The 12,595-nt window shown below is 38.9% G+C and overlaps 1 protein-coding gene across 1 annotated transcript in view; it reads right to left on the minus strand.

The window, feature by feature from the left end:
* Positions 1 to 4,388: 4,388 nt before the first annotated feature.
* The window catches only part of CAMK4 (calcium/calmodulin dependent protein kinase IV), a 144,527-nt gene continuing 136,320 nt past the window's right edge, over positions 4,389 to 12,595 (minus strand). The window contains exons 9-11 of the mRNA XM_005142063.3: positions 10,455 to 10,581; positions 8,223 to 8,375; positions 4,389 to 6,075 (exon numbers count right to left, since the gene is read on the minus strand). Of these exons, the coding sequence (XP_005142120.1) occupies positions 5,911 to 6,075; positions 8,223 to 8,375; positions 10,455 to 10,581 (445 nt within the window). The 3' untranslated portion in view covers positions 4,389 to 5,910. The remainder of the gene's footprint in view (positions 6,076 to 8,222; positions 8,376 to 10,454; positions 10,582 to 12,595) is intronic.

Consider the following 12,595-nt stretch of genomic DNA (forward strand, 5'->3'; position numbering starts at 1 on the left):
CTCATACAGCCAAAAGCCTCTACAGCATCTCAGGTGCCTTAATTTTCTTTTGGAAACCAAACTCAAGGAGCTGAATACTTTTCTGGTTCTGCACAGCATTTGTTGCAAAGCACCAGGCTATTTTTGTCAGCCAGGTAGAGAAAGGAAACAAAAGGTGCCAGAAAACAGCATGAGTCTAGGAAATGGGGAGGGAAAAAGGAAGCACTTCTCTCTGGGTACTATAACTGGTGATGACAGATCACACCAAGGGTGGCTCACAGAAGAATATATTTATGATTGAACAGTAAAACCCAAACTCTTGGGGGAACAAACAAGAAAACGAGCAGGAGCGAAACCATCTGACAGACCAAGCATCAGATGGCTCTTCTCACACTGACTGGCAGCTGACAGCCCTTCTTGAGTGCTCCACAGGGTCCAGGGACAGGCAAAAAGATGAAGCATAACAGGGAAGAAAACCAACAAGCCATTAGCCATGAATGCATGTTAACCATTGTTCTTGAAACTAGAGTTTCAAATGGAAAAAACAGATAATCCCTTTCCTTTAAGCTTTGCTTATTGCCACATAGCACTCTGGCATGCTGCAATTTCTCAGTGAGACAGGAAACAAAGTAGCTGACACTACCAGAGGAGCTCTGTGCTACTTAGCAGGAGCAGACACATGATCTTTAATATACCTTGGCCAGTTAACACCTTCCTAATATACAAGTTAAGGGTTAGTCAGTTATTGGTCACACATGCTGTGGATAGAGCATGGCTGGGCAGGGGCCTCTGGCGTGGTTTAGAGCAGTTCTAACCCATCACAAAATGCTGTGCTGGTGTTGTCACCCCATTTTGGTCCATGTCCTGAGCATGCCAAATGTCAAGGGCACTGAAACACTTTTTCCATCTGCATCTTGCTATGAAGGAGCCAGAGCTAGGGAAAACTCTGTACCATCTGTATTTATTAATCTTTCATATCTTAATATCCATTACACTGAATTTCATCCAGTGATGATCCATGTACACAAGTATGTTAAACACTATGCTTTCAGTTCCAGCTGAGTAATCCTGGCAAAGGGCAAAAGACAGCTTAAAAGGCTGTTGTGCCTGTTAGTGCAGACATGGCTTGTACAGACTGCTCAGCAGTCTCTGCCTCTCTTTTGATAAATGTATATACTTGTGTGTGCGTTTACATGTATATCTTTTAATATGTATCTATAATTTTATTGATAATTTCAGAACTGGTACACTTCAACTATTCTGTTCCATTCCTGTTTCTGTACTATGCCTATCTCCACAGTATTTGAATGCTTTCCAATAAAGACTATGTTCATGACTGTGTTGTTCTCTGTTTCACTCTAGAGGGATAGAAGAGCATGCAGTGCAGGTATTTTTTTATTTTGCCTTTGATGGAATTTTAGTTATATGCATGTACCTTGTTAAGTTCTTATATAAGTTAGAGGATTTACAATACACGGCATGCTCTCCATATTTGCACTGACCCTCCATCAATCTTCACTAAATTACTCTTGCCTGAAGTTTTATGTCCCAGACATAAAGAAAATCTTTGCTTATGCAGAGAATCTAGAGTCTCATAAGTAAAAGTTTATATATGTTCTCAAACTAGCATCTTTCCATTTCAGGTATAACTATACTATGTAATTATTTTATTTCTATTTTTCTCCTTCTCATTCCTTATCATTGTATTTTCTTATTTGGCAATGCAGCTGATGGGTTTTATTTGATACAACATGGTATTGCACAGGGGCTTAGCAGGAAAGCTAAATTTCTCTATACAAAAGCAAAATTAACTCTCAGTACTGTGGTTGTATGTTGTAACTGAAATTACTCTGAAAGGGAGCAAAGGACATTCTTTGACCTATTGTTGTTTTATAAAGTAACTTTAAAGATGTTCTGTCTCTTTGTTCACCTTTAATATCTTCTGGACTGCTTATATCCCTGCCACTGTGCTCTTGATCTCATTGTGTGTCTTACTTGGCTAGCTTCATTTCTGCTTTTCTCCCATATAAGAAGATATTTTTTGTTATCTGAATGCCTACATGGATGAATAGCCTACATGAATGAATAGCCTACATGAATGAATAGCCTACATAAGCTATACACTCATAAGCTGAGCAGCATCAAGGTAGACTCAGCTGCAAAAACCTGAGTTCCTCACCAGGAGAAACATACAGCCTCTACACAAGCCAGGGATCAAGACACTGAGCTGGGACTCATGAGTGCTCACTCTATAAGGATACAGCATACAGGACACCATGCAAGGATAAGCTGAAGTCTTCTATCCTACAATTTCATACGCCACTCTTAAAAACAATCCCAAGAGCTGCACTGCAGGGCTCTGAATTACAGTGTTTCCCAGGCTGAGGGACGGTTGCCAGTCATTACTTGGAAATGAGTGTTTATTCTTGAGAGTCTCCTGCATTTGCTGCTTAGCGGATGCTGCTATCCATCTCCTAAGTTAAACACTGGCAACTCCTAGCATTTTTTTCCCTTTCCCTGTTGCTGGACTGCAGTACATGCAGTGCTGTCCTCACTTTCCCCACAGCTGCCTCTGTGTTTCACTCACAGGAGAAAGATTGTTATTTGGTCATTGCCAAGGCCCATCTGTCAGTGAGCCACAGCCTGGGACTCCCTTGACGATCTAAGCCCCTTCCAGGAACTTTCTGGTTGTTGCTTCTATGCTGCTCTATTACCATGTGGCTTTTCAGAGCTCAATGAGGCATTGAGTCCTTGCAAGGGAGATGCTAGGCAGTTTTTGTCACTCTCCGTACGCCCAACAGACTGCTTGCTTGTGGGAACAGAGCCCTTACTACCCTTCTTCTGAAGCACATGCTGTATCATAAACTTTTGCCTTGATGCTCTTTTGCATTCAGAAGTTTCATTATGGTGTATCTGCATCTTTACAGCATGCTTGCCCAGTGTGAAGTCCAAAGAAACCAGGCTTATGCAGTGCCGTGTCATCCACAAAATTGCAAACAAAAGTGTTTGAAATTATAGGGAATCTGTTCTATTTTACAGCAAAGCTTCGTGAGCTTGTAAAAAACCCTGTTGTGCAAAGGTAGGACATGGTTAGCCATTTAACAGCCATTGGATCCTCTGCCTAGACTTCAAATATTCAATTGGCTGGCTAATGCTGCACACTGAACGAAAAGTTTTGCTAAGTTCGAAGACTTCAAAAAGATGGCAAGGTTCTCCCTTTTGTGCTTGAAGGGCTTTACTAATATGTTGATTATTTTAAAAACTTAAACATTAGGATTTCAACAGAAAAAAATCAGTAATATTTTACCTAGTTTATAACTGCATATATGCAACTGGTTTATAACTACATATATGGAACTGGTCCACCTCCAGTAGATTTTGAGTGTGTTCATATTTTTCAGCCACAGTAGGACAGACACTGGTGTTGAACTCCAAAGTCTGAATTATGGCAGACGCCTCCAGAATGTGATTTTTCAGACAAAAATGATGCATGTTGACAGTTCGTTCTTCAGTTACATGCATACATCCTAGTGTTGCTCTTCCTTCTCTATGATATTGTCACACTTAAAACAGACATACTACTTCACCGAGTTACATACTGGCAATTCATTCAGCACAGACACCCTGATTGTTTTATATTGAACATAGTAAATAAAAACTAAGCAAGAACAACTGAAATCCCAGAGCACAAGACTGAGCTGCCTCCAAGACCATGCTGTCACAGAGAGGTCTCAAGCTGCATGACATCAGTTCATAGTTATAATATACTATCGTATAATTTGGCAAAGAATAACCTTAAGAATCAGCTTTGACTACTTTTTAGTTCAACAAACTGTGCCTTAGGCAAAAAGAATTATGCTCAAGCACTCATAGATATGCACACAATGACTGTGCAGCCGGCTTTACTTCTGCAGATTAGAAGCAACTATCCTAAACTAAGACGGAAACACTATGGGAATCCAGCCTCTCCTATCAAACCTCCCCACTGACTGAACTCGGATGGCTTCATCACCATAACAAGATGAGGAGAGTTGTGGCTGAGAAATGTATTCATCCTGCAGTCACCTCCCAGGAAGTAAGAAAGGGAATAAAAAGTGAGTTAAGTGTATGTACCCATCATCTTTTCCGAAGTGATTAGTCTGAAGACTTGTTTCCAAGGGAAAACCTGCAGAAGTGTCTTGCTGGCCTATGTATAGCTGCCATTCCCCCAACAGCTGTTTCAGCTGACTTCAAAGTGTTGGATTCCCTCAGACATGGGAAAAAGACGAAGGGTGGGTGCACATCCTTTAAATTTCAACTACACATTTTTGTACAAGTTCAGAGTTATAAGAAATTGGTAAAAACTCTCAAGTACAATACATTCATTAGCATGCATTCTCACCTTGTAAAGACAGTATCTTTGATTTTCCTTTTTATATTAATCTTGATTATATTTTATTTATCAAACCTACTATATGAATAACTTCATATTACCCTTTAATTTTTCCAGGAAATGTACCTACTGAATGTTTTATTAATGACTTTTTTCAGTAGCTGATATATTTTTCAAGGTAAACTGTGCAAAGCCTAGCAACATAAAAATTATTAAAGCAAAAGAGGAACGTTGACTTGTAGTAGGATGTTACATAACTATCAGTATTAAAAAGTTTAACAAACACAAATGACATTCTTGTACATCAAGTTCTTTTTGCCATTTCTGTAATATATCAATAACATCACAAAATTCACATGCTGTCAAAGTGATAACAAACAAATGTAGATGGTCATACATACTGATGCATGTTAGTTTTTCAATTTCTATTAGTTATGCTCAACAAAAGAATCAAGATACCTGATTCTCAACAAAAGAATCAAGAATTAACTGACCCTAATTTTGCAAGATTCATGCACATCACAGCTTTTAACTTAAGACACAGGAGCTCTGGTAGATGTAAGATCTATGCTGGTGGATCACTTTACAGGAGGGGTCCTTTGTTAGGAAAACCTGGACTAATTATGCTGGCAAGTGGAGGTTAAGCGATCTGGGAAGCAACTAGATTATACTGCTTCATCCCAGACCTTGTATAAGAATGTTTCTCCAGAGCAAAATCATTGGGTTGTGGAATAGCTTCCTTTAGGCATTTATAACTGGTATTATAGCAGGTTGTTCCCTTAGGCCCTATACAAATGTCTTTTAGCTGCAGAGTTTAGAAATTAAGGAACAATTATAATGGTTCAAATTTGCATCTGCGCTAATCCTCTTTTAGTCTATTGTTTTGTTTAGCTATACTAGAGAATGAAATGGCAGAAATCTGAATAATTTTGGTTGTCATTAAAATACTGTATATAAATAAGAAAAGTCAGGATAAGGCATTCTCAACACAAGCTTGAGGAATGTACATCTTCATGCCTAGTGGAGCTAACATTTAAATTTCTTCTCAGAAGTAGTGGAATGTTTTTTGCATATAGATCCCCAAATGCTTTTTTAATTTTAAAGTTAAAAAGCATTATTTCATACATCAGTTTTAAAAGCATTGGCGTGGTATTTGCTTCCATTTTGTCTGCTGCAAGATTATGAATCTGGAAGGAAGCAATTCAAAGAAACTCACCAACATACAGAAGACAAATTAAGTAGTATTTCATTTCAAGTGCTATCTAGAAACACTAGATACATGTATATGAAGTATACACATTATAATAGGTAGTTATTCATCCCCATGATTTTACCTGCTGGTATTACTGCAAATAACACTGTTTCCATGACATGCCTTATGGAACTGTTTACTATTTTCATAATCAGTCACATGCATTGAAGGTAGGATCACCAGCCAGTGTATTTGGCACCCTTAAGCAGAACCAGACAAACCAAGCTTATGAATCTCTCTTGCTGAATGACAAGTAAGCTGGTGTATGTAATGACAGATTTCAACTGAAACAAGGAAGCATGTTGACCTAAGGCATTTCTTTTGGAGCTGCTTCTGCTTCCTGAATAGATTTCTCTTCAGGTTTGCTGTCATGGACAGGAGACAGGTTATGGCTGGGCTTGTTGCTGTCATGTGCACTGTGACTGCTGGCGCTGCCAAGGCGAGTTGATGCCACCACAGCTTTTACTGCAGCCTGAGAAAGAGAGGATCAAGTAAACATTCCTTAAAGGACATAGTCTGTCAGCACTGCAATATTTGCGTCATCCTGTTAGGGAATATAACTGTGTTTAGTCTTCATGGTAATGTTACATTTGGATACCTCCCTGAGCCTGGACACATTTAGAAGGCCATCTGAAGTACTGGATTGAGGTATAAGGCTAGGTTGGACAGAGCCTTGGGTGACATCGTTTAGTGGGAGGTGTCCCTGCCCATGGCATGGGGTTTGGAACTAGATGATCTTAAGGTCCTTTCCAACCCTTACTATTCTATTATTCTATAAAATTGCTGCATTCACATGATTACAAGTTGGCCAACATTAACAGATTTTTTTTTTCAGCTTCACATGCTGCATTTGTTTTTAGACACTACTTCAGATTTCTCTTGTTGAAGTTACATGGCAAAAAGAAAGCTACCTTCTGTCATAGTAATAATAATATTATCATTAATTATTCCACAGTTCATAAGGGAAAGTCATATATCACTGGTGACTATCGTCTATGCCAAGCACAATGGTGTAGAGGATACAGGCGATTTCGTATGCATGTGTATACACACACACGAGGGACAAACTCTCCCATATAAAATGTCACAAAATTAAGACATACATTAAGCCTTTGCCTTGAAAAGTTTTATTGCCTTAAAAAACCTCAAACATACAGAGGTGGGGAGCAGAAATACTGATCTCTGTTTATGACAACTCTGTGCATCAAACCAAAAATATCACTGGGCATCAAAGGTGTAAAAATATAGAGAATCAAAATAAAAAAAATGCAGAAAAGACATGCATTTGTCTGTGACTTCCTGGGTGATGAATGTAACAGCTTACATGGAATTAATCAAATTTATGATTCTGCTCATGCTCTGAAATAATTTTGACATAACAATGTTGCATGGCATCTTCAGTGAATAATGAGCAGGCATACTGTAAGGCTACAGAACTCTTCTTGAATAGAACATGTTCTGCATGGGCAAAGTGTCATTGTGAATTATATCTACACTGTCTGAGACCTTGGTAAATGACAAAGCTTTATTCTTTGTTCTGTACAGATTCCCTGTCACCATTCCCTAGTAATACTGAAAAATGAGCAAAACCAAAGTTAAGGGTCATTGTTTCTGTGTTTTGTTTTTTTGTGGGTTTTTGTTGTTGTTGGTTTGTTTTTTTTTTCCATAGGAGCTAAAAAGCTCTCAGATGAGATGTGTTTTACTGTTATTCCCCAGGGCCACAATGACAGCTTCAGTGTAATAATTCCTGTGCTGAAATATCCCTGGAAGTCTCTCCCAGGCAGACACAACTGAAGAAGAGAGTAGGGGAGGAGAATGTTTCCCAAAGTTTTTTAGTTAGATGCCCAGCTGCCTGCTGTTTTCACCTAAAAATGTTTCCCTGCTTCTTCCTGTAGTAGATATGTAGACTAGATGGTAAAAGAGCATAATGGTGACTCAGAGCCTGATGTTATTTTCCGCACAGATCCCACCTTCATTCCTGCCTTGCAGCACCTCATTTCCAGATGAAAGAATGCTATTGCACATTTGCTATCAGAGGTACCTGCAAATGCATGCTTTGGGCCTGTTAATCTCAATGCACACATTTTATGGACTTGCATGTCTGAAATGCTAATTCTAGATCATACAAAAGGATAGCTTAAGCTCCTGCTTTGCACTGATTGGTATAGAAACTGAGGGCAGCTTACAGAAAAAAATAAGCTGTAGTAGACTAAATAACTTCCAGAATTATCGATGCTCATGAAGAAACCACTCAGAACTGTGTTCTTTCTGGTCAGTACTTTAAAGATGTGTAAGCAGTACAGGACAGACAGATGCACAGAAGGAAGGAAGAAGGGAAGAAAGGAAGGAAGAAAGGAAAAAAGGTAGGAAATTGCAAAAGCTGTGTGCATGCTCAGCAGTTCTCTCTGTGTAGACGAGTTTTCAATCAACTTCACACATTTTTGTTTGGCTGCAGACATCAACTAAACCAGCTTCAACTTCTTAATTGTCATCAGTGAAATGAAAAACTTCCATAACTCTATAGAATGTTGTCTCGGAAAGTGTGCAAGGTTTCTAAAAGGCTACTGGTCTAACTGTGTGCTTTTATGGCCAAATCAGAGACCATATCCAGAGACTTGCCTTAAGTTTACGCCGAGCATTGAATTCTTGAAGTTTCTTTTGTGCATTGTCCATATGTGCAAAGTTTGCTGCCTTCCCTGTGACCCATGGGTGCTGCAAAGCCTGTAGAGTGGTAAGACGTTTCTTGGGATCTAAAACAATCAACTTTTTAACCTGCATCACAAGGAAGATATACAGAAGACTGTTAAACTTCATTTACTTTAGCCAGACTTTACGGTTTTGGGGCTTTGGTTTTGGTTTGGAAAGCATCCTAGGATGTGCTTCTAAGAGGCCAACAACAATTCGTGTGCAGATCTTTTCACGTATGTTGTTTCTGGCATTCTTGGTCCTCCATAAATAACATCTAAGACAGCCACTAAGGGGGAGGAGAAAAAGAAACAACTGGCTAACAACATTTGTAAAAGTATGTACTAATCTGGCCTGTATCCGCCACAGATATGTTTGTCTGAATTGTCATGTAAACCCTAACAAGACTCTCAAAATACCCCCAGACAAGCAGTTCTCTTAGCAGTACCTCCACTTTTACACCTGGACAAGGTTTAAAGTGAATCTGAAAGTTTAAATTCTAGTGAATGCAACTCATGCAGACTCGTACCATGCAGTCACTGCTAGGTACGTAACAAATGAAATGATTCTTTCAGTAGCTGTAAAACATCATGTAACAAAAAGTACTGTACAATTATTACTCTCTTAGCCAACTCTGAAACTAATGCTGTTATGCCATTCTTTCTATTACCAAGACCAGGGAAGCTGCACCTCTCCAAACACAGAAGTAGGAACAATGGAATGTTTTCGAGAACAGCATACTGCATATGTACCTCTGGGAGTGGAACTGTACAAACTGCTAGGTACAAGTGTGTCCAGCCAAGCTGGATTTCATGGATTTTGCTGGACAAGTGGTGTTTTAAAAAACAGAAGGGTGAGAATGGAGTAAAGAAGTACACGGTGGTACTCAGCAGAACCACATTTATGCAATTTTCCATACTCTGTGTCCTGTTGAAGCAGAGCGTGAGTGATGCCACACGGCTGCATCACTGCATTGTGCCCACATGTGAAGGGAGGACTCATCTGAGGGCTCTCTGAAGTTTCCCCACAAAGGACTATTAAAGAAATATTGTACCCTGAAGTAGGTGCAGGAGAACCGGCATCATGATGCTGTGCATCCACAGAAGAGGTCAAGTTAACAAGATTGCTTCAACCGAACTATAACTGCCCAGAGCATGGGTTTCAAGAGCCTTGAACATTATCCTTATCTACAAGTTGCTGTAGTTTTCAAACTTGGAACTCTGAACTTTAGCAAAATGGTAGGCACCAGTTTGGACCAAAGCTCTCTGCATACAATGAATGAGCAGCCTTGCTGCAAGCTGCTGTTTATCTGGGTTTTGATGACACAACAGTAAATGATATTTTTTTTACCTCAAAAAAACTTCACATCTAATACAACAACTAAAACGTATTTTGAACTTCTCCAGTTTTTCCATTTGAGGCATTATGAAGTACTTTAAAACTTTTGTGGCACAGTTTGTATAAGCAATATGGAACTGAGCACTTGTTTCTTCAGTGCTAATGAAATCACTGAATTGTGCAAGTTAAATTTGACTAAAAATCAAACCCAAGAATACCTCTCTGCAGATCAATGCCTCCTGGATCCAGTTTACTTTATCCAGTAATATAAGCATAAGGTCTAGGTAGCACGCCAACCCTTGAATTTTGCTAATATTTTAAAGTGATCAGTCTTTCCTCATCTACTGAAAGAAAGCTTACATAGACAGAAAAATGCTGTGAGGAAAAGTAGGGTGAGTGGGGCTTCACTCATTTTATATTCTTCCTCCAAGGTTCAGACTTGAAAACTGCACAAAATACAGGACTTCTGTCTTTGTTCCCCGAAGGTGGTTGCCTTGCAAAGGGGACTGACAAAGCACCTCAGAACTAGCCTGAAAGGCAGGCATACATGAACACTGTGACAGCTGCCTGCAATCTGTGGATTAGATCACATAAATACCTGAACATCCATGGGTTTGAGTGCAAAATTTCAGCACTGGACTAACAGGGGATATATCGCAGCACTATCATATACCAGAAATAAGAAGAAAACCAACGAGCCATCGGTACAATTAATTAACAAATCACTCTGCCTCCACCCAAAAATGGACTCTTTTTCTCAGTGGAAATAATATTAGCCAAATACATATCAGCAAAGTTACTCTGCAGTCTCATTTTTGCTTTACTTACTAAATCCTTGGCATTCAGAGACACATCATCCCACCAGGGGGATACAAAGTCATATTCACAGTTCAGGATTCTCTTAAACATGTACTGATCTCCCCTTTCATCATAAAATGGTTCAAATCCACAAAGTCTGCAAGGGTGAAAAAGAAAGAAATATTTCAAAAATTACTTCATCTTGGGTTGTTAGAAACAGTTTTTACTGTTATCTTTCCCTATTTCATGTCCTGTAGACCACTTTGGGGAACCAGACATGGAACTGATTCTACAGAGCATAGTATAACATGGTCAGAAGCATTCATAAGCACTGGGAAAGGCTGATCAAACTGTAAATTTTCCATTTTTACATGTCTGTAATTGGAACTTTTAATACAGGGAGTTATCATAAGAGTAGCCATGCAACAGTTGCTATCTATTTACCTTCTAGATTTTATAGCAGTTCTTTGTTCTGCTGGTCTCAGGCTGAAGTACGTTAGACTATTTTATCATTCATCAGTCTGAAACCTTTGCTCATCCCTGCCATCTTCTGTGGGCCTTATCTAGTGTATGACTTTTTGAAGTGAGTGCAAACACCATTCATCATGGGCACACCACAGAGTTGCAGATTAGTGTAATGATGTTTTCTATTTTAATCTACATTTCTTTGCTAAAAACCCTGGCCTTGGATCTGCATTTTTTGATTGTAAGCACAGGTATGTCATAGAGCAATTATCAGAAACCTTGTAGCTCTTCCCTGAAGGATAAGAATTAGCAGAGGAACTATAATTTACCTGTGAATTTAGTTTTTAGATTTCCTGGACTGGTTTTTGATTATGTTCATCACTGTATATTCAGTCATCCTATCATCCACAAAATGTAAAAACCTCCAGCAGGTTTTGATAATCAGCCCTCATCTTTACTTAGATAACCTATATATTATAAAAAAATTTTGTAATCTCACTATGGCTGTATTTATGAATATACTAAATAATACAGACCCCCAAAAGATTCACAGTGCTGGCTCTGGGGAAAGTGAGCTCACAGAAGCAATTTCCACTTATATAATGTAATTTTTTTTTAATTGCTTCATTGCTCTTTAATCATGCTTGCACACATAATCAGATGTTTAAAAATTAATTTCCTATTCAACTAATAGATACTCTGAGCGGAACAGGAAGTCTGTCTGCTACTCTGCCTCCAGAAAATGCAACAAACAATGACATTGTGGCAGGAAAGTAACAGCAGACCATAAAGAATCTAAAAAATGTGACCTTCCATTTTAAGTCAGTTTTATATTTTGAAACCCAATACATGCGATTCCTGTCTTGAAAAAGGAGACAGATGTAAAAGGAAGAAATGTGGTTTTGGGAGTGCTGTGTATCCACAGATAGAGCAGCTGCATCACTCTGTACTGCTGAAGAGGAGAAAACTTCCACCATAAGCACATTCTGAGCATTTATTAATTTCTAAGTCTGGCAGAGAGAGATTAAAACAGAAGGATCCAACCTCCAAAACACTGTGTGCTTAAGTGGGTGGGAGCTGGTCACAGTCCCTCTGCTGCTCCCCATTCTGTTTCCCGGCCTCTCTCACCACCAATTCTGAGTTTGTTAGGTCAGCTCCTGTTCCCATGGAGCACCTTTGCTGAGTTGGCTGAGTGCATTGTTGGGCCACTAACTGGTTAAGCTAAAGCTATCTTCTAGATACCAGGTAACTGATGACCTACAGTAAGATCATGTTTAAGGCCTGTTGAGACTGTGTTGTAAGCCTTCTAAGCGATTCTCTATTTTCTCCTGAAAATATTTTCATTGCAACTCACTACTATCACCTACCGTTGTCTTATTAACATTTTTGTTTTAGCAGACAGATTTTTCGCTACATGCCAAATTAGCTGAATAAAACTAAAGGTGCCATTTCAAATTATAAAAATTAAGCTAGGGTAAGACCCAGGGTGGCTGCTCTTCATTTCATTTTATTATGAAATTTCATTGTATTATGCCGATTAATTTTTAACTATTAAATGAAGAAAATCAATGCAAAAAGCTTCAAAACCAATTAGAAATAACTAGACAGTGTTTTGTGTCCTTTTAAGTGAGTTAATAAAAAATCACCTTGAATTAGTGTGATAGAACTATCACACTAATGGCCTCAAGCTGTGTCTAGTTGATTCT

Source organism: Melopsittacus undulatus, chromosome Z, assembly GCF_012275295.1.
Source record: "Melopsittacus undulatus isolate bMelUnd1 chromosome Z, bMelUnd1.mat.Z, whole genome shotgun sequence".
Classification (NCBI taxonomy): domain Eukaryota; kingdom Metazoa; phylum Chordata; class Aves; order Psittaciformes; family Psittaculidae; genus Melopsittacus; species Melopsittacus undulatus.